This window comes from Cydia amplana, chromosome 5, assembly GCF_948474715.1.
Source record: "Cydia amplana chromosome 5, ilCydAmpl1.1, whole genome shotgun sequence".
In the NCBI taxonomy this organism is placed as follows: Eukaryota; Metazoa; Arthropoda; class Insecta; order Lepidoptera; family Tortricidae; genus Cydia; species Cydia amplana.
The window spans coordinates 19,063,735-19,086,838 of NC_086073.1; the positions used below are offsets into that span (position 1 = coordinate 19,063,735).

At 39.2% G+C, this 23,104-nt stretch overlaps 4 protein-coding genes across 4 annotated transcripts in view; 2 read left to right on the forward strand and 2 right to left on the reverse strand.

The window, feature by feature from the left end:
* LOC134648378 (dedicator of cytokinesis protein 7) overlaps positions 1-23,104 on the reverse strand; it is a 258,518-nt gene that overhangs the window by 70,826 nt on the left and 164,588 nt on the right. The gene's annotated exons all lie outside the window — the stretch shown is intronic.
* On the forward strand, positions 3,546-11,688 carry LOC134648146 (prolactin regulatory element-binding protein). Its single transcript, XM_063502625.1, has 7 exons — positions 3,546-3,877; positions 4,042-4,394; positions 6,450-6,588; positions 7,233-7,390; positions 8,022-8,265; positions 10,301-10,460; positions 11,453-11,688. Exons 1-7 carry the CDS (start codon positions 3,743-3,745, stop codon positions 11,536-11,538), a joined length of 1,275 nt encoding a protein of 424 aa, XP_063358695.1. The 5' UTR covers positions 3,546-3,742; the 3' UTR covers positions 11,539-11,688.
* LOC134648373 (chromobox protein homolog 5-like) lies at positions 16,110-20,920 on the reverse strand. Its single transcript, XM_063502901.1, has 5 exons — positions 20,729-20,920; positions 19,423-19,542; positions 18,259-18,436; positions 17,224-17,330; positions 16,110-16,262 (listed from the first exon to the last, which is right to left on the reverse strand). The coding sequence occupies exons 1-5, from the start codon at positions 20,822-20,824 to the stop codon at positions 16,206-16,208; spliced, it is 558 nt and encodes a 185-aa protein (XP_063358971.1). The 5' UTR covers positions 20,825-20,920; the 3' UTR covers positions 16,110-16,205.
* LOC134648382 (nuclear factor of activated T-cells 5) overlaps positions 21,396-23,104 on the forward strand; it is a 104,650-nt gene continuing 102,941 nt past the window's right edge. Inside the window, exon 1 of the mRNA XM_063502911.1 lies at positions 21,396-21,919. Coding sequence (XP_063358981.1) covers positions 21,847-21,919 — 73 coding nt within the window. The 5' untranslated portion in view covers positions 21,396-21,846. The remainder of the gene's footprint in view (positions 21,920-23,104) is intronic.

Below are 23,104 nucleotides of genomic sequence, written 5' to 3' on the forward strand. Positions count from 1 at the left end.
ATTAACCTTTTAACCGCCATAGAATACGTCATCGAGCGTGCTCGTGTCGCCGGGGGGTACGAAGTTACACGACGTTTTGTCTTATTTATCAGACAGCGGCGAAATGAGCCCGATTTTGTATGTCTTATATATCAGTCTACGGCGGTTAAAAGATTAAATACCTACGCCATAACTACACACATCTACACACATAGTACCATACGCGTAATCCAAGTGTAGACTATTTAGTTAGTGTGAGTTAAGACCGACATAACTGTAAACCTTACTATTATGACAATAAGGTCTATTATAGTTGGTGTGTTTTCCTGTTATCCATAATGGCAATTGTAGATTTAAGTAAGACAATGTTTATAATTATAACCTCAGTCAGTAAGCCTTATAAAGGTCGAATATGAATTATTAGATGTAGAACTAGACCTGATAACAGCCAGTGTGTATTACATGTGTCTAGTTTCCTGTTTATTTTAAATAGACATGTTAGAAGAGACAAGTGAACAAGAGCGTCGCAACTGTTGGGCTGGTGGGGGGGGGGCTTCTTGTATGTATATAATTCGGGGATCTCGGAAACGGCTCTAACGATTTCGATGACATTTGCTATATGGAGGTTCTCGAGGCGAAACATCGATCTAGGTCTTATCTCTGGGAAAACGCGCATTTTTGTGTTTTTATATGTTTTTCGAGCAAAGCTCGGTCTCCCAGAGGATTACGAGGGGCGGCTGAAAAGTTTGCGGCCTTAGAAAAATAATGAAAGAGAGTTTTAAAGTATTAATGTTAATTTTATTATTAGTCGTTAGTAATGGCGGCAATATTTGAACTGCCAAAGATGCGGGGGAAAACGTTGCAGTTTTTTTTTTCTTTTTTTTTCTAGCTCAGGCCGCAAATATTTCAGCCTCCCCTCGTACAGTCAGCAGCAGAAGTTGCTAAGCGGGCGAGGTGTTCAAAACTACCTTGATACGCTCTTATTCTCTTAACAATAAAATCGCGTCAAGATCATTTTGAACAGCTTGTCCGCTTAGCAACTTCTGCTGCTAACTGTACATATAATATCTACCATACTGGGACTAGCTCCAACTGCTCTATCTGTTCTTATTCAATATTTACAGAAACTTCCTTACATGTAATGCACAATAATAGCTGGTAACTAATTGTTATACCTACATATTAAGTAGCTAAAGGTATATTCGGGTAATTCAGAGTCATTCCGACTATAGGTAATTCCGAAAGTTGGCTCTATAATGATTGGATGGGATTATGGGTGATTTTCATAATTAGTTGATTACCCTATGTAAGATGGTTCATTAGTTATCGGAATACACCTCACACATAAGTATTATTTAACAAAACGGCACTTAACTGTAAAAAAAAATGTGTAGGTAGAAAAGAACTAGTTAGGTACGTAGAATAACAGATTCATTAGACCAGGCTAGCCTTCTTTTAAAAATTAAATTATACATATAGCTGGTCAACCAAATCTCGTCAGTAAAAAAAGGCGTGAAATTCAAATTTTCTATGGGACGATATCCCTTCGCGCCTACATTTTTCAAAGGGTATAGCCGGGTAAGCATGGCCAAACTGCCCTTAGCGAAAAAAACAATTTCCTTTTACTGGATTATTAACCTATGTATATGTAGTGCTTTCACCAAATATTAAGCCTGAAATGCTTCAGATTTAAAAAAAAAGAGAGAGTATTATGGGATGTTACAAATTCGAGTTTTTCACACTGTTAATCCCGATTTTAATTTTTGAAAAAAATATATGTTAAACATTATTAAATTCTACATAAAATATGTAAATTTGGTAACTGTCGCTATCTCGCACGTATTTTTTTTATTTTTCTGAAAATTTTCATCTCAATTTTTTACTATTATTTTAAGAGATAATTCAATATTTTTTTTTTCAGAAAGCGACCTTAATTGTATATACAACATACCCAAATTACAAAGAAATCGGATTAGTACTTTGGCTGTAATAAAATAAAAATGATATTTCTTTTTTTGCATTTTTTTTTTAAATTTGAAGCATTTGAGGTTTAATATTTGGTGAAAGCACTACATATACATAGGTTAATAATCCAGTAAAAGGAAATTGTTTTTTTCGCTAAGGGCAGTTTGGCCATGCTTACCCGGCTATACCCTTTGCCGCCTTTTTCTACTGTCAAGATCTGGTTGACCAAGATACATATGCATTTATTTATGTTGGCTGACTGTACCCCGAGCCCAAAATTAAAGTTTATTATTTCAGTTTAGTTTCTAATAGTAGTTTATGCAACAGTGATATAATAAGGGTTCTTAAAATTCAAGGGTCGAAGTTACAAAACGAGACGTAGTCGAGTTTTGCAAAAAAAGACCCGAGAATTTTAAGAACCAATTATGAGCTGTTGCATACATTACTTTTTCTATGACAGCTGCAGCAAAAAAAAAAAAAAAAAAAAAGTTATTATTAAAAAAAAAGAGTTATTATTAAAAAAAAAGAGTTATTATTTAAAAAAAATTGAGTTATTATTTTAAAAAAAAAAGAGTTATTATTGTAAATGAAAACATACCTCTTTCAATCAAGATGATCGGAACTTGTATCTTTAAAAAAAATAAAGCACTTGTGCAGTCATCTTATGAGCCTATAGACAAAGCATTCAAATGACATTGCTTTAGATATCACTGTCAGTCATTTAATTGACACATTTAAGTGCTGGAGTAGAAAAATATTATTTTGGAAATAGATAATCGGTTAAATTCCGTTTTGCTGAATAATACATAAATAAAAACAATTTTAATACACTAACCTATTTATTATGTATGTTTAATGTGTATAAAATAAAATAATTGTTTGCAACTTTTGCGTTTTTTTTCCTGAAAACCTTTAATATATTTTGATAGTCTGTTCGGAAAGAGAAGAGTTGTGGAATGTATTGGGCTCCATACATTCCACGACTCTTCTCTTTCCGCACAGACTCTAATATAGACTTTACGTATATGTAGAGTCTGTACGGAAAGAGAAGAGTCGCAGAATGTATTGGATGGATCCCATACATTATCACGTACCTACACATACAGTTCACGACTCTTCTCTTTCCGTACAGACTCAAGTTGCCGGACTTGCCGGCAGGAAAGGAAGTCATAAATATGTTGTCACTGGCTGTACTGTAAAGCAACAGAAGTATTGAAGATAAAAGAGGTGTTACAATTATATTTAAACCCTGTTACTCATAACTCAAGTCATATATCTATTATACTACTCTTTGACTCAAGTATACTTTTAAAATCGGCCTGACGGCCTCATTACGAAAGTGGGTTTGGGCTGGCTACGTTTCGTTGCATCACGGTATAAAGTCTACGTCAAACATGACGTGGCCTAAAGTCTTAGCTGAAAGTTTACTACATAAATACCTAGCTTAAACACCAAAATATATTCCGTTTGATAGCGTGAATTCAAATACGCCCAACAAGTAATCTTCCTTAATTAATTGAGTAATATTAATAACCAAAATTAATTATTTACTGCGTGACTCATCTGTGTTTAGCTACACCCGTAAACGCGTTCTGTCAAATTTGACTTTTGTCATGTTGGAACTAAGCGAATTTCATCAAGTTTAGTGGAGGAATTCGCGTTGTTTTTTCCATATTACAATTAGTCCCCGTGTTGTTATAAATAAAAGCGGACTCATGCAGCTTTGTTCGTGTTCTAGACAGTGTTATTTATAACCAACGGCTGTGTTATTTGTGATAGATAAATGTTATAAGCTAAAATGTCTCGGAATCGATGCGACGGTCTGCTTGCGCGAGTGGATTTTCCACTTTACACGCTTCAGACATTGACGAATCGACATGTTCTGGTGGCCGGAGGCGGCGGAGCCTCGAACACAGGCGTCGCGAATGGATTCGTGAGTATTATCCCTTTGTTTACGAAATTTGAACTAATTGTGATAAATCGACTGATACTACGTGTCATCGCAGTTATCCTTGAACTAAGTCTGTGTAATTTCATGTTTCTGTTAGTGGCCGTACGTTCACTTTGATGTTGATGAGTTTTCATGTGTTTTTGTAGGAAATATTCGAGTTGTCGCATAATGGGACAAGGTTCGTGGCGGAGGAGGTGATGAGGCACGAGACGGGGCCTAACGTGGTGATGACGTGCGCGGTGCGGACGGCCGACAACCGTACGTTCCTCACGGCAGGCCAGGAGAGCCACTGCCAACTCTACCGGGTCAACATCCGCATGGTGGATGCTGCGGAGATGCGACGGGGCAGCTTCCGCGCAGAGAATGGACTCGTACGGCGAAGAAGACGAACCGTGTCAGAGAATGAGAACATTTCCAAAACAGACAAGAACAGCAATACTATGGAGAAGAGAATGTCATTTGAAATAAGGCCCAGCGACAGCATCCAGACAGATTTTGGGTAATACTTTTATTCTATACTAGCGACCCGCCCCGGCTTCGCACGGGTTAACAAATTATACATAAACCTTCCTCTTGAGTCACTCTATCTATTAAAAAATACCGCATCAAAATGCGTTGCGTAGTTTTAAAGATCTAAGCATACAGACAGACAGACAGCGGGAAGCGACTTTATTTTATACTATGTAGTGATAGTATTGAACATCAGGTTTGCTATATGATTTCTTCTAGTCATTTACACCATCAGCTATTATAGGAACTCTAGCCACCTAGACATAAATTTGCAGCTTTATACCTTGTTTACCAATCACATTATCAATCACAGAAATAAGATAACAATGTTATTAAACTCAACTGATTTAATTCCTCAACCATTCATAAAAACATCAGGCTGTTTCCTGTTTTAACCTCGTGCCACCCAATGTACATTAGGATGTACACTCAGTTTCGATGGAATGTCAACCTTAATTAAAAACTAAGTAAGTAGCATTTCATTTGTGTCATAAAATTTTCTAACAAATGAAATTCAACCTAATTGAAAATACAACAAGATTCTAACTTCCTTGGCTATAATTTTGTATGGTTAATATGGCTTCCTTTTACCTGCATCATTAATGAGAATGACACAAATCAATCGATTATTGCTAGTGTTGAATAATTGAACAACCTGCATTAATGAGTGGCATGGGTGATATTTAGTATACTGCCGCTGCCACATTTATCAGACTGTGACCACACTAGTGATTTCACAGTACCCAAATGAGCATTTACTGCCTACTTTCTTCAAGCCTAGTAAAGTGACTTGATTGTAGTTGATTGTACACTGCTTCCATATTGCAGTCTTGTTTAGTAAAGAGTTGTCTCTACATTAATAGAAGAACTAGATAAGTTTCTTCATTTGTCTTAGTTCTCATCTATTTACATTTAATATTTATTTACATTTAATATTTAAACAAAAAAGTAAACAGGATAGAATTTATTTGATTATTAATGTAATTCTTTTTACCCCAATGTTTACTTTATGATCTTTTAGCTTCTGATAATTTATGTCAATCAAACACAGTTATTATCATAATCTAGGAGGTACCATTAGTAACATTCACACAATAATTGCCAAGTTTAATGGTTAAATTAAATCTATTGGCATTAATTATAAAGCCACCATACTCAAGTTTATACAGTAAACATTTACACCTAAGTACCTCTAAGTATGTCTAGACACCTAGATAGTTACCTAGGTGCTCTAATTTGTAGGCCATTTTTAATATATCAGTATTATCAGTAGCAAAAACTCTCGCACTTACTGTTTTGCATTCCATTGGTGCATGGCATGAGTTGGCGTCTACTTTTACTTGTCATTCAAGTAAAAACAAGCTGTAAATAAACTGATAGCGAAACACCTTTGATATTACAATTCATGCACAAGTTATTTTGGTTTTTTGTGTATCTTTAATTACCTTAATGACATAGCAAAAGTTTAATGTTAGTATGATTGACGACAGCTTAAATTTGATTATAGTTTGTTTGTTTAGGTTTTTAAACAATACCCCTTGACTGGTAAAGTAGTTTTACATCAATATTTAGTTACTAGCACTCTAGTAACTAAATGATGATGTAAAACTACTACCACCACCACCGTACCGGTATCTTGTCCGGTTTTTGGGAAAAGTCGGACTCGCCCACCGAGGGTTCTGTACTTTTTAGTATTTGTTGTTGTAGCGGCAACAAAAATACATCATCTGTGAAAATCACGGTTCATGAGCAGCCTGGTGACGGACAGGCAGACGGACAGTGGAGTCTTAGTAATACGGTCCCGTCTTTACCCTTTGGGTACGGAACCCTAAAAATGGGCTGTGAATGCTGAATTTAGGGGTGATTTTAGGTATTATCCAAATACATCCTATAGGAAGTAATGCTACGCTTCTACATTATTACTTGATCTCAGTACAGGGGTGACATAGTCACTGTGTGACAAAACCCCTTTAAAAATTAAGATAAAAAAAAACTTCTTATCGTTATAATTGTGTATGGTAACTTTACCGACTGGTTGTTGCAGCCCGGACCCGCTGCAGAGGGTGGTCCGCATCAGCCACAACGGTAAACTGCTGGCGACGGGTGGCGCAGACTGCAAGGTGCGAGTCTGGAGCTTTCCCGCCATGCAGTTACTATTCGTGTTGGATGCACACACTAAAGAGGTGAGTAGTTTGTTTATACCACTGTAAGGACCTCTGTAGGCTTAGCACAGTATCTTGCCCGCGAGATAGACTGACTACTCTTCTTTTTTTTAACTGTATTCATTAAAGACGGACGGGTAGTCTGCCTCGCGACGAAATACTTTCGCGCCAATCAATCATGCCATGTGCTAGCCCGGCTACAGAGGTTTTTTGACTACATATACTCTTTTATTGAATCGAGCTTTAAGTGCAGGATATCCAAGCCGATAACTGGCGGGAGATAGCGGGACAACTGACGTGTACTTCTGTCGAAAGCGGAGACTCATTTTGGATCACTGCGCCATTATGTTATTTTTCAGTTAGTAAACTAGTTTCGAGTTTTCAAAACTAGTTTTGGCGCTGTCTAAACAAAATATATCTGGGAGACCGAGCTTTGCTCAGAAAACATATTAAAATCCAAAAATGCGCGTTTTCCCCGAGATAAGACCTAGCTAGATCGATTTTTCACCCCCGAAAACCCTCGCATAGCAAATTTCATCGAAATCCTTAGAGCCGTTTCCGAGATCCTCAAAATATATATACATATAATTAAATAAATAAATATACAAGAAATGCTCGTTTAAAGGTATAAGATACAGTCGTGTAATAACACCAATTTTTTTCAGTTGGACGACCTAGACTTCAGCCCCTGCGACTCCACACTGGCGAGCATCGGCAAGGACGGGCTGGCGCACCTGTGGCACACGTCGCGCCGCGCGCCGCCGCGCCTCGCCGTCGCGTGTCAGCCGCCCAACGGCAGCAAGTACCTGTTCCGCCGGTGCCGGTGAGTATCACATGGTCACCTGACTCTGGTACATACTGCCCAGTAATCTGGCGGTCTAGCACAACTTGCGTTCTCGTGCGCGAGTCCATACTAGAAGTCGCGCCAGATGATGTTGCGATTACACCAAATACCTCAATTCTACATGCTAAGCTTAGCATACGATACATCATCCATTTTCGGGTGATTTTAATATTCCCTTAAATTGGCAGTGTCGCATAGGAGTGCCAGACAATAGGGTGTTTGACTACTAGTCAAATCAGTTTATTACGAACTGTCAAATCTATTTTGCTACTATGGAATTTCTATGAAACTCTAGCATGTGCCGTCACAATCAAATTACCTACTCTTTGTAGTTTGATACGGGTTTTAAAATAGAAATTGTGTCTAAACATAACTGCTGTCTACGTTTTTCTATTAATCTTCTGGTGCTTTATTTCATGCATGGTGTAAAATCATTTATTTTAAATACAGTCAAATACCCTATTGTTTTATGGCGCCCAAATCGTTAGGGCCCTTGTGTCTTGTACTATGCCGCTTTGACGTATTTTACTTACGTTTTAAGTTAAGAACGAAAAGTGGTAAAAATGTTCATTCAACGCCTGAGATACTAAAAATACTGAATTCTTTACAGATTCGGCTCTATAGAGGACAAGAAAAACGAATATCGCATGTTCACGATCGCTAACCCCCTCGCGCGCTCCGGCAAACAAAAGGGGCTCATCCAACTCTGGGATCCGACCAATGGGGAGCTGCGAAAAACTGTCATCGTGAACGAATCACTGAGCGCGCTGGCCGTGAGAGATGATGGAAGATTTGTGGGCGTCGGGACCATGTTTAGTGGCTCAGTGGATATCTATGTGGCGTTCAGCTTGCAGGTTAGTATGTATGATACTAGTCTAGGATCCCACCAATGGGGAGCTCCGGAAGACTGTCATCGTGAACGAATCACTGAGCGCGTTGGCTGTGAGAGATGATGGACGATTTGTGGGCGTCGGGACCATGTTTAGTGGCTCAGTGGATATCTATGTGGCGTTTAGCTTGCAGGTTAGTATGTATGATACTAGTCTAGGATCCCACCAATGGGGAGCTGCGAAAAACTGTCATCGTGAACGAATCACTGAGCGCGTTGGCCGTGAGAGATGATGGAAGATTTGTGGGCGTCGGGACCATGTTTAGTGGCTCAGTGGATATCTATGTGGCGTTTAGCTTGCAGGTTAGTATGTATGATACTAGTCTAGGATCCCACCAATGGGGAGCTGCGAAAAACTGTCATCGTGAACGAATCACTGAGCGCGTTGGCTGTGAGAGATGATGGACGATTTGTGGGCGTCGGGACCATGTTTAGTGGCTCAGTGGATATCTATGTGGCGTTTAGCTTGCAGGTTAGTATGTATGATACTAGTCTAGGATCCCACCAATGGGGAGCTGCGAAAAACTGTCATCGTGAACGAATCACTGAGCGCGTTGGCTGTGAGAGATGATGGACGATTTGTGGGCGTCGGGACCATGTTTAGTGGCTCAGTGGATATCTATGTGGCGTTTAGCTTGCAGGTTAGTATGTATGATACTAGTCTAGGATCCCACCAATGGGGAGCTGCGAAAAACTGTCATCGTGAACGAATCACTGAGCGCGTTGGCTGTGAGAGATGATGGACGATTTGTGGGCGTCGGGACCATGTTTAGTGGCTCAGTGGATATCTATGTGGCGTTTAGCTTGCAGGTTAGTATGTATGATACTAGTCTAGGATCCCACCAATGGGGAGCTGCGAAAAACTGTCATCGTGAACGAATCACTGAGCGCGTTGGCCGTGAGAGATGATGGAAGATTTGTGGGCGTCGGGACCATGTTTAGTGGCTCAGTGGATATCTATGTGGCGTTCAGCTTGCAGGTTAGTATGTATGATACAAGTCTAGGATCCCACCAATGGGGAGCTCCGGAAGACTGTCATCGTGAACGAATCACTGAGCGCTCGGGCTGTGAGAGATGATGGACGATTATTTACCCGTCCCTCTTTTATTAACATAGAAAAAATCGGGTAGTCTCGGTCGTCAGATCTGGATATTTTTCGTTTGATACTTAGGTCCAGGGGGCTGTTCATAAATTACGTCATCTATTTTTGACGATTTTTGCAACCTTTGCAATAAAAATGCCTGCCTCTCGCGAGGCCCCCTTAAGTGCAAGGGGCAGCTTCGCCCGCGCATACTACGCCACCGCACTAAGTGTAAGGCCTGAGTGGACGCTCGAAGCGGAGCGTTCGGCGGGGCGTGCGGCGTGGCGTCGGGCTCACGCGTGATGTGAGCAGCGTGCACTAAGGCCGCTCCTATACGTTTGCATTTGTTTAACATGCACGCTCCGCTGCACGCTCAACTCGAGCGTCCACTCAGGCCTTGAATGAATGAATGATCGTTTATTTGCATTAAACAAGCGTGTATATACATAGGTGTTCAATATTTCATTACAGAACGGTTCTTGTTTTGCCATGACAGGCGTACAAATATTACTACTTACTAACTAGCTAACCTAACTATGTACAAATAAAGCTAAACTTACACACTACGATTATTCATGCAGTTCTGTACCTACATAATACATTTTTAAATACATGTGATAACATTAAATTAATAATTAAAATTAAATTACAATTTACAATTGATTATATATTCATCTACAGAATAATAACAATTCTCAATTAAATGGTTAAACAGTGTTTTTTTAAATGTCTGTAGGTGCAATTCTTTAAATTCATCTGAAAGGATATTAAAAAAAAAAGGACGTTTTTCCTAGATAACGCTAGTCTAGTTATAGGTAAAAGCAATTTGTTTCTATGCGTCCCTCTCATGTCCCTTACAGTAACATCTGTGGTTACTTTCTGATGATTGTGGTATCTTCAGCGTCTGTTTATATTCCAGCTGGTGCTGCACGTGCCGCGCGCGCACCGCATGTTCGTGACGGGGCTGGAGTTCCTCCCGACGCGCGCCTTCGGGCCGCCCGTCACCAGCGGCGCCGAGGCCGCGCTACTGTCCATCTCCGTCGACAACTGCCTCGCCGTGCACAGCCTGCCCTACCCGAGTGAGTATACCTGCAGCCTGGCTACAATCCCTGCCCTACCTTTGTAATGTGGTCAATGTCCACTTTTAGTGTTTAGCAGTAACGCTTTGGTTTACTGCGACATAAACGCATATTGCTTGTGTCAGCGCAACCTAACGTGTATAAAACAGTAGGCATTTAGAGAATAAAGGTTCAGAATGTTCTTATACTATCACACATAAGGTGTTTGACTTCTACTCCCGTCATCTGATCGAAACCAGATATATACATAACAATACCCATCTTGTTATTTGACCTTACTTTTTTAGGGTTCCGTACCCAAAGGGTAAAAAGGGGACCCTATTACTAAGACTCCGCTGTCCGTCCGTCCGTCTGTCACCAGGCTGTATCTCACGAACCGTGATAGCGAGACAGTTGAAATTTTCACAGATGTATTTCTGTTGGGGTCCCGTTGTTTCCCATATAGTTTTAAGCCATAATGTATTGTTTGTCATAAAACTGAAACCGTTAACATTTCAGGATTTTCGTTAGGTTATCCTATAAGTAGATAAGTTAGGTTTGTTTTATGGCAATCCTGAAAAGTGACGCGTTTCTGAACCAAATGAATTATGACTAACGAAAATTCGGGCAAACAATGCATTATGGCTTAAAACTATTTGGGAAACAATAGAGACCCATTTCTGTTCTGTTTAAGTGGGGCTCCCATACAACAAACGTGTTTTTGACCGAAGTTAAGCAACGTCGAGCGGGGTCAGTACTTGGATGGGTGACCGTTTTTTTGTTTGTTTTGCTCAATTTTTTGTTGATGGTGCGGAGTCCGACTCGCACTTAGCCGGTTTTTTTTTATGATATACGACCGACTGGTGACCGCCCGGTTGGTCGGCCCAGGCAACTTTGGGAACCACTGGCGTAAAGAAGCGGCAGAGATTGATCCGAACAATTCCTCGGAGCACTCATCGTTATACATCCGTTTCCATTTCATTCTACCTACAACCGCAATTTTTCTTTTTCAGGTACTATGCCCGCCTGGGTTGCCATCATTCTAATAGTTTTCGTACTGTTCTGTACCTTTACATTATGTTCGTATCTAGGTATTTAATAATTATATTATTTTAATTAAGTATTGTAAGTATCATGGGGGTTATGTTAGTATTTAATTTACGTTACAAGCTCATATACATAGTAAAATGTATGTATTTAATAGGATCAATCGAATTAAATGAAGTGCAATCTTGCAACACCAAACAAATGTGTATCATTGGATTTGTCCTACATAGTTTTATTTAACTTTAGGGCTGATTTAGACGGCGCGCGAACTTGTATGCAATTTTAGTTACATTGCGGACTGTTGGTTACGTCCGGGTCTCTATTGTTTCCCAAAAAATTTAACCTTTTTGACGCCGTGTCAAACTAAAGCTGTCACGCTGACGCCACGTCACCGATGTGTCAAAACTGAAATTGAACTTTATGCATATGCACGTAGGTCTATGTTGCTCTGTGACCATTTAGCAAATTTCATCGAAATCATTCCGTTTCCGAGATCCCCGAAATATATATAAATAAATATACAAGAATTGCTCGTTTAACCTTTTCCACGCCGTGTCAAACACAAAACCTGTCACTCAGACGCCACATCATATTGAAGTGTCAAAACTGAAGTTGAACTTTATGTATATGCACATAGGTCGATGTTGCTCTGTTCGGTCTTTGTCGGATTTAATCGGATCAAAATGATATATTTCCGTCAAGGGCGTACATTCAATCCTGAATGAAGCGATGAATTCTACAATAGAATAGATAATGTAGAATCCTGAGCGTAATGAGGGATTCAAGTGTTAACGCCCAAGACGAAATAATTTTAATACGTGTGACACATACTGCTTTTCACATCAACTATGAGGAAAATAAGAAAATCTTAGTGTTGATACAATCTAATGCTTAAACAGATTATTTAAGCTAAAAAAATAATGTGCAAAAAAATGTAAAAAGTGTGCTAGAACAGAAGTGTTACTTTGCTCCCTCCTAGCAGGGAGGAAAAGTGCCACTTTGATCCCTCCTAGCAGAGAAGAAAAAGCTCTTTTCTGAATAGGTGTGAAAAATAAATTCTCGGTAGGCATTCAGTCAACATTGGACTAAAAGATAAGGATTTACTTTTAGAGGTGTATAAAATGGCGGAACTCGGTAGAAAAAACTTAGGCGGTTATCACACTGGATTATCAAGATTCCACTGTGTGGTTTGGATCTGCAGTAGTGGGGCACGAATAAATAAAATAACCGAGCTGATTTATAATTAATATTTATTTCAGAACTGAGAACATCCTCCTTATCTCATATCAATTTTAGATACCTGTTAAGAGACATGTGTGGTTCTTGTCTATAAAACGTGGAAATTTCTTCAACTTTCTCAAAAATATATACCAAAAGTACTTATTTTTGTTATATACTTGTTGACAAGTTATTTCCTAAACTAAAACCAAAGTTACACAGAAACCGCCATCACAGCGGTGACGTCATAATATCTTACACTGGAATAGAAACACAACTTCCAAATGCGTAATACTAACCTAAACCTTACCTAAGTCCATACACATGTGGAATATCAAACGCCGTAGGCCCTAAAGGTCGGTGCACACGCGCACGCCACGCAAGCTAGTCTATTTTTTTATTCTGTAGACTAAAATGACATTTCATAATATGAACTTAAAATAACATTTCATAATATGAAATGTCATTTTAGTCTACCGAATAAAAAAATATACCTACTTTATGTGATGTCACTGATGTCTCTTATGAGGATTCATACATTACAACGGTCACGTGCATCGCTGTGCACAGACCTCTAAACCAACCAAATTTCAGCGCGGCTAGCTACAAATTGCTTTCATACAAACAGCAACACTCCTAACTGTACATCGGTCGACCTTATTACAAAAGGCATAAGGTCTATCGATGTACAGTTAACAGTGTGGGCGGTGGTACAGTGGGCCAAGAAAGTGGTCTACCAGATTTGACAAAAGTTTCTGCGAGATCTAACGATCGCTAAGGTTGACTTTTCTAACGAAGTTTAAAGTAAATCGACCTTGTTGTCTCATGACGTTCCAACGAACCTCAACTGTAGGGTGGTAGACCACTTTCTTGGCCCACTGTACAAGACCAACCTATTGTAATATGGAGCGGACAAGGTGCTCTCAACATGTTTAAGTTATTGTTAAGCAACTGTTCAGATAATTTTAAGCACTTTGGCCGCTCCTATATATATGTTGACCACTGTACTTAAATTAGGACCACGCTAAATGTTTCGACAGCGCCGCTGACTAACGACCAAATCCTACAGCACATCACACTGTGCTTTGCTAAAGATGGAACGTCTATGTGACTTTTGACATGACAGAATTTGATATTTACCAGTTGCTTTTCGGTGAAGGAAAACATCGTGAGGAAACCGGACAAATCCCAATAAGGCCTAGTTTCCCCTCTGGGTTGGAAGGTCAGATGGCAGTCGCTTTCACAAAACTAGTGCCTACGTCAAATCATGGAATTAGTCGTCAAGCGGACCCCAGGCTCCCATGAGCCGTGGCAAAAATGCCGGGATAACGCGAGGAAGAAGAAAAAAGTCGTGCTAGCCGTAAATATAATATGTATCTAGCCACGCGAGAGTACATCTGCGCCGCATCACAATCGTACTTACACTATTTGTATTTACATCCCAGATAGTAAAATTAAAGTTTGACTGGCCAACTTACTACCCAAAGTACCCAATCATCTTGATTTTGTACTAAAATGACAGGAAGTTTAAATTGAGGCTGTAATTTTAGTACCTGGGAAATAAAAACGATTATTACATTAATGTTAAAAGATGCTAGCATGCGTTCTTGCTTAAAATGGACAACACTTAGTAGCGGGTCTATCGCTGTCACATTGTCACATCTCGCGAATTGTCCGGGTCAGGGTCCGTTTTTACATAACTACAATAAACTTTAACACATTCAGTGACGAAAACCCGACTATCGGGTATTTTATGATTTCGTTCCCAGGCCGGACGACCCGATAGTCGGGATCGTGGTACTACAGCTTTATATGACGAAATTTTTGTGACCTGACGCGGAAGTCTTGTTTGGCTGGGTGGCAATCAATGTGTTAAGTCTAAATTAGCAACGCATTGGTCAAGCAAATGTCAATTGCATCTACATTTGCAGAGAAACATTCGCTAGTTTACAACTTTAAAATTTTAACCTGTACTTTTAAAATAAGGTACTGAGATGTTTTTACAAAGGAGTCACTAACAAATACTGTAATTAAAAAGCCCTGATATTTCCCAAGTGTGACAATTACAAAAAAAAAAAGTTGTAAAATTACATACCACAATAAGTATTGTGAAAGTCATGATTTTAGAATAGTTCTTTCCACTTTATGTCTAATATAAACGCACGCTAACACCATATTTCCCCCCGCATCATTTACAAGCTCATCTTATTATGGAACATTGTGAAAACATACTTTAGACAAGTTTCACTTGTGCATTTTCGGTTTTGCACTGGCCTGAAGAGTAAAATTGCGTTGCTCACGTTGTTAATTAGAATCAAGACAAATCACTAACATTTTACTAAAACAGGATGTTCAAAAATATTTGAACAATCTATAATGTTGACAATAACTGTTCAGATGTTTTTGCGCACCTTGTGACATGACTGTGTGCTTCCCAATATTTCCACAGAGCTGAACGTTTTATGGGCACGGTTAAAAATCACTTGGTATTATTGTGATACTGAGAATGTCATTACTTCATTAGTATCGCGGATTTTAAATTATATTTGGATCTGATATACTTGAATATGCCAGTATTACGAAGTATTAGTGACAGTATAAATGGCAATAGTTAAATGTACCCCTTGTCACTTTTTAGACCTTGATCTCCGATTTTAAATCATGTTCAGCATCAGGTTCTAAATAAATGCCTTTCTATCTAAGATAACTATAGTTGGTCAAATCAATTTGTCAGTCAGTAAGAACCAGGAAAACTATACTCATCCTTTTCTTTTGGGTGCTAGTACTAGTGTAAGACAAAGATAGTATGATTCTCTCTGTCTATGCAATGAGACAGTCCTTTTACAAACTATAGATAATAACCAATGATATTATATAACCATAGATAGGTTATACTTATACTTGAGGTGCACAAAAAACACTTCCATATTTATTTCTGTGCCTACGAAGAAATCTGATATTTTTAATTAATTTTCTCATTCCATCCATCGTTGTCACACTCGTTGTTAAACATAAGGTCGTCTCTTTCTCTTTCGGTGTGCGGGAGCTCATTAACACGTGCACATTTCTCGCTTGTCCAGCCGCGACTAAAGGCAAGTTGTCCAATTTGTCACAAGGTAAGCGCTTCAATTTTGGAACGCCTATAACCTATCTTGAGTTATAAATCATTGATAATAACCAGAGATGAAACTGGAAACCGAAATCTCGATTGAATTCTAACAGCAACGCTTTCAACTGATCATTAATTCAAATACAAATATTTTTTGTATTTTGTATTTGTATTTGATCATTAATTGATCGCCGGACACTTTCTGCCGAGTAGGACCAAGAAAGATATATATTATTTCTCTGTCGCCCTTAGCAGAGAGTGTTTGGTGACCAGATAGATGCAAGGTGTTATGTGTTTAGAATAAGGTTAACTGAGTCAGGTGTGGATGGTAGTCAGGCGGTAGACGGTGTGTCGGGTAGATGCGCTTGTAAGTGGCGCGCGGAGGGCGCATCTCACTCGGACTCGGCCGGCGTGTGCCATGTCAGCCGCTCCTCATAGAATGTGATCACCTGCAACGAGACACATCACTGTTAATGTAAATTGTATCTGACGTGTACCTGTATTGTACCAATAAAGATTATCTTATCTTATAATGCTGGTGTGATAACACATGGGTAAGTGTAACACGTCTCCAATTGAGAATCTGAACCGTAGGAGTTTTCCTGATTGTCATTGATGTTCTGAACAGAAAACAGAACCTATATGGGGACATGACTCCTCCCTGGGCTGAGTCTAGGACAAGTCATTAAAAAAATAATTATAACACTTTAAACTCTCGCGTTTTGTACACATATTTAATTACACAAACGGGTCTTTTAGCGGAGTTGCACCAGCTGTGGTCACGGAAAGACTGACTTCCCAACAAATGTCAACAGAGATATATAACTAATTTCGGGTAGTTCAGTGGTGTTTATATATATAAACACCACTAAGTTTAGTCACGCTCACAATAAACATTAAACTTTGACGGGTAGCTGCCATTTCTTTGTCTACCCCGAACATTTTTATTAACTAATTTCGGGTAGTTTAGTGGTGTTTTATTAATATCTCCGTTGACATTTGTTGGGACGTCAGTCTTTCCGTGACCATAGCTGGTGCAACACAGCTGAAACGTCGGAATTAAAGGTAAAAACAATTAAATTATATCGCGGTGGCCCCGTTTGTGTAATTAAAAAATAACTAGTTTTGAAGTTATTAAAGCTGAATCAGCCCTTGGATCACTCACGTCTTGCTTCTGTACCCAATGTCATGGCAAGGTAAAGGCATTATAAATAAATGATCGACCCACCCTGGCTTCACGACTTAAACCTTCCTTAATCACTCTATTGATAGGTGAAAACCGCATGAAAATCCGTTCAGTGGTTCTTGATTTTATTGAGAACATACATACACACAGACAGACGCGGCGGGGGACTTTGTTTTATAAGGTGTAGTGATAGATATATGAAGTTGAAAAGGAAATCGTCTCACCTCCTGCGGACACTTGACGTTAGCGATCTTGGCGGGCACCAGCTCGGCCTCGTCCGAGTCGGCCCACTTTATGAGGAACATCAGCTGCCCCGTCGCGTCACTCGCACCTGGAACAGTAATCATGTTAAAACACTCATTAACACATCAGTTCACATATTTTTCAACAAAAATGTACTGGTACTAATGTTAAATCAAGCAAAAACAATTAGACACAAGGTTGATATTTCCATTTGGAGGTAGAAAATATGTTCCTTACAATTTGCATGGAAAGCTTATTATTTGCTTAGTATTAGTATGCTCTCAGTACGTCACGGCAAAAAGTAGATATATAGTTCTCACTGTGATATCACAAATTTTGTTGTCCCTTCCTAATGAACATCTCTTTCTCACACAATTACTGTTCGGAGCAGTCAAAAATTGAGTAAGATACGACAGGATTGGTTGCGAGTATGGTTGCCAATGATTTATAACTCAAGATAGGTTATAGGCATTCCAAAATTGAAGCGCTTAACTTGTGACAAAATGGACAAGTTGCCTTTAGACGCGCCTGGACAAGCGCGAAATGTGCACGTGCTAACGAGCTCCGGCACACCAAAGGAGAAAAAGACGACCTTATGTTTAACAACGAGTATGACAAAGATGGATGGAATGAGAAAATTAATCAAAAATAACAGATTTCTTCGTAGGCAGAGAAATAAATATGGAAGTATTTTTTGTGCTCCTCAAGTATGAGTATAACCCACTGACAATCTAACCTCTAGACTGAGCTTAGGCCAATTCTTTCATGAAACCGATGCTGCCAAAAATACGGTGGTGCGGGGGGACGAGGTGAGCGAATCCCGTGCCGTGATTGGTCCGTTCAAAGACACGGACCAATCACGGCACGGGATTGACTCGAAGATGGAGTAACGCTACCGTATGTGTGGCAGAGGGGGTAGCGCGACTATGCTATGTCTAGAGGTTGGATTGTCTGTGGTATAACCTATCTATGGTTATATAATATCATTGATGGTTGCGAGTAACTAGTAGTATTACCGATAATCTTCTCAGCCTTGAGCCCCTTCTCGAAGCCGGACTTCTTGTCGTCCTTGTCCTTGCTGCGCTTGGCGTCGGCGCCGTCGGCGGACGACACGGACGCGCCGCGGGACTTGCGCGTGTCCTCGCTCGACTCGCGGACGCGTTTCTTGGCTCGCTCCTCGGGCTTCTTTGATTTCTGCAGATACAATGTTTAGTGCAGGTTACAGTGTACATCATGTATTGTTTAATGAAGAAAGTCATGCCCCCAATACTAGCTTTTTATGAAAGAACATGGAAATTTTTCATGATCCAACTTTTCAAACAAAACTAGTACTGGGAGCATGAATGACCTAGTGGAGAACCACTCATGATAATACCCTGATGTTTTGGGTGCGAGAATATTTTACACTAGCCAAAGACTTTGTTATTATTATTATTAAAATAAAATATATATTACACAATTAAACAGGTAATTTATAATTAAGTAACATACTTTTCATTTTAATAGTCTACTTACAACGTATGAAACTTAGGCCTATTTTCGTAAGATTTATTTGTAAAAGGCTCGATGCTCAATTTCCTCAATTGTGCTATGAAATCCCTAATCTTTTCCCCCTCCTCTTGATACTTAGTATGAAATTTATAAGACTGGATAATTTCATTTGGCTTTGGGTGGAAATGATTGTTCAACTTACTAACAATTGTTGTAAAGGTAACCTCACTTATTTGAGTTGGTGCTGTCAGTGATATAATAAGATCATACAAGTCGGGACCACACACAGCTAATAAATTAGCTTTCTTTTTACTGTCATCTTCAATCTCACCTGCCTGCAGACAGAAAGCAAATCTTTCTATGTAATTTTTCCAGTTACCATGTGCCACATCAAACTCCCCAAACTTGATGCCCATTTTGCACAGTGTTTCCTACTTTTATGCGTTTTTCACTCAAATCACACACTTTACACTGTAATTGCACACTATTGTCCTAGTTTTTCTCGTCGCCACTGATATAACTCACAGTTTAGGGTCCAAGCACATGCACTGGTCCAGGTTCGCGTTGACAGACTGGTTTTTCACAACTACCTCACTTTGTACACAACTGTCAAAACCTACCCTCATTGTCTATACATAACATAAATAAATAAAAAAAAATGTTCACAAAGGATTTTTTATTCCTCTTACCTCTTTTTCCTTGCGCGCATCCTCGAAGGTTTTGATGAGCTCCGCACAGTCAAGGTTGTCCTCCGGTTCCCATGTGCTTTCCTCTTCTTTGTAGCCTTTCCACTTCAGCAGGTATTGGACCTGTCACAGACAAGTATCAACAATGTCAGCATCTTCACCAACAGATGCCTAGCGGTTACAAAATGGCGGACCGCGGTTCGCTTCCGGACCACCAACCTATTTAATTTTTTTGTTTATTTAGTAAACTCAAGGAGAAACAGACCGCGATGGTAATTTTATTTTAAGAATTGGAACCCTGAAGTAACTTATTGGTGCCCCTGGCCTAGCGCTACTAGCTGACCATAAAGTAAATATTGCAAAGAGTACAAGAATAAAGATCTATAATATCTGATCTTCTTCAATCATTCCATGAATCCTGAGGGTTGTGTAGTTTAAATTTTTTTGTATGCAATATGGGTATCTTTCACTGCCTGAAATAAAAGGTTTTAATTTTTATTTATTTCTTCAATCAAGGCCTTCTGTTATAAAAGACTAGGTTCCTAAAATGGCTTCTGTTCTTGGCCAAGCTCATGATCTTGTCAATTTTAATTTGAAAAGCATGGGGGCAGCAATTTGTATACAACATGGGCACCGTAGCGGATTAGCCTTATGGCTCAAGTAGGTCCGGGCCTAGGGCAGGCAAATATTAGGGGTGGCAGTCTATATAGAAAGGTGCTTAGAAAAGGGCAGTTAGTACTTAATAAGAAGCCTGGGGCAGCCAAGGCTGCATATCCAGCACTGTGGATACACCATCTATCGGAAGGAACGGGACCTCTTGTGCCTACAACTTTATCCACTTTTTCACACGGTCTATTAGTCCTAGTTTTGTTATTTATGCAGGGCCTTTTCTGATCTTCATCACTTTCTCAAACAGAGTTGATTCTCCAATTTCGCCTTAACGGCCAAGGCCACAGCCTTTAAAAATATATTCAAACTAAAATTCATAAATAGGCAGGCCTAAGTATTTTGACAGATATTCCTATTATCGGCTCACCCTCCTTCGTATAAATGTTTATAATAAATAAATAACACGAGTAAGGGTTGAGGCAAGACTGACAGATAAGAAAGAAAGAGGCCTAAAATTGCAATTTTATTATCGACAAGCCGGGCTGTACCATCGTAAAATAAACAAACAGATAGCACGAAAGGATATTTAGAACTGAGAGGCATAAGTGGAGCTTCCAGATTGACTATCCCAGACGTGACCATTTGCTCCAAATGTTGCATAAAATTTATAAAATAGTAAATGTAAATCCAGATGACCAACCTTGCCTTTAACCACGCGTCTGTCTAGAACTTTCTCCACTACATATTCTTCCTCGCTGGACTGGTCACTGCTGTCGCCACTCTTTTTCTTGCCCATTTTGGTATGAATTTCCACAAATAAGGAAATTTTAATATGGTAATATTGCTCTGAGCCGGCACGGCGTCTGTTGAGTGAGACAAAATGGCGCTAACGTACGTACGTATGAAAAGACGGAAATGTACGCTGTGGCGTATGAAAAGTTGCCATGAAAAATTCAATTAACAAGTTAAATTTTATGAATTTTAATCGATTATTGCTTTTATTTTAAATTTGATGCGTGAGTAAATATCAATAAAACAAATTTATAAAAAAAAAGTCATTGCTCAATCTTATAATGGGAAAACAAATTAACATTTAATTTCTTTTACATGGCAACGCCGATATCATATCGATGACAGAGACATGCAGACATGTCTGTTGTGTAGATAATTTCAGACTCAAGATCAAGATACCTTTCTACTTTTTATTATTATCAAAACATTCAATGAATTTGAGGACAGAAAGGTTGCGGAGGACATGCAAATATAATTTGTACTTTGTTGTGTGTGTTTCATTAATTTAATTTGTGTGAAACTGAAACTAGTGTTCAAACTTATACACAAATAAAATAACGACGAGACGTGCGGGAAGAAGATAGAGCGATAATCAAACGCAGGAACTTCACGCATGTTTCATTCAGATTTTCGTATCAAAACATCGCGCTATCGCAGCGCGCAGTTTTCTTGCTATCTGCCAGAAGTAGTGTTGTCAAATTTGTGGTCCAGTATTTCGGTATACAAAATATATTTCGTGTTAATTGAACTATTATACTCAACGAGAAAGTGTTTTAGTGTGGAGTGAACGGTTTGGTTCAAGAACTTCAAGATAAGTTTAACTGTGAAGGGACAAGTAGAGGTAGTTAGGTATACATATTAGTATTGTGTTGATTTGAGTGGTTTCTGCGACTTACGTCACAGCAGCCGGCCAATCGTCCGCCGCCGTGGACGGCAACAGGCTGTTGAGAAGTGGTTTTGATTTTGGAACAATTCGTTGACCGTAGTCAGATACTGAGTCAGATGTTCATGTGTCTGCGCTGAACTATGCTTCTGAAATGCACCGCGGACGGGAGACGGATCAAAGTGAACGGACCGGGCCAGGGGAATGTCGCGAGAGGTATGTTTTGCCATTTTATCTTTGTTTATAAATACTATTATTACAAATGTATTTTATATAGGTACCTATTGCTCGTGTTCTATTTACATATGTTGTAGTTATGTAGTTGATTTAATATTTTCTGTAGGTATATTCTATAAAACCTACTTAGTCATGTAATGTAGTTTGCAATGTTTGTATCATATTTACGTTGAAACATATCTGTATACTTACCTACCTACCTACTCAATACAATTTATTATGTAATTGAATATTATTTGATCTAAAGGCCAGTGCACACCGGCTGCGTGTGCGGAGACGTGCACGTGCGCGTGCGCTAAAATGTTGGAGCTGCGCACGCACACGTCACGCAAGCGGTGTGCCGTCTCTCATAAGGATCTAGGGGGCTACCACTAAAACTGAAATTCGCAAATTGCGGGGATATTTCTCTTACTCTTATTAAGACGTTATTAGAGTGACAGAGAAAAATGCCCGCAATTGACGAACTTCGATTTTCGCGGTTATAACCCTGTATATTACAACGTGCACGTGCACATCTACGCACACGCAGCCGGTGTGCACTGTGCACAGGCCTTAACTCAAATTATTACTATTATTCGTTGGTAACTTAGAACAGTCAGCAGTATGAATGCCTTATTTAGAATTATAGACTATTAGGTAGCAGTTTAGTAGTTAATTAGATAAAAAAAAATTGTAGAGTAGGTAATTACTACCAGAGATGTACAAAATGGTTTTAAAAAAGCATTTAAATACAAAATGCAAAATACTTTTCAGATTTACTATTTCAAATGCAAAATACCAAATAGTTTTGCGTTTTGTATTTCAAATGCTAAATGCAAAATAGGTATTTTCAAAATACTTTTTCAAAATAAAATACCTTTTGACCAAATCTCAGATATTTATTTAGGTATTTATCATGAGAATAGCAATAGAATAGATAATGTTCGTCATTTTCGTTTCACATTGACACTAGTCAGACATAATAGCCGGTTTAGACTCTCGTGGCTCGCAAGCTCGTCGAGCGAATATAATTTAAACACTAACGGCACGGCATAAGGTTTATAACCGAATGACAAGCCGAATGCGAGTGTGTCGAGGCGAGCCACGAGACGCGCCGCGAGCCGAGCCGCGAGTCTAAACGGCTATAAGGCGCGCTCTCTGACCAAAGAAAAGAAAAGGACGCGC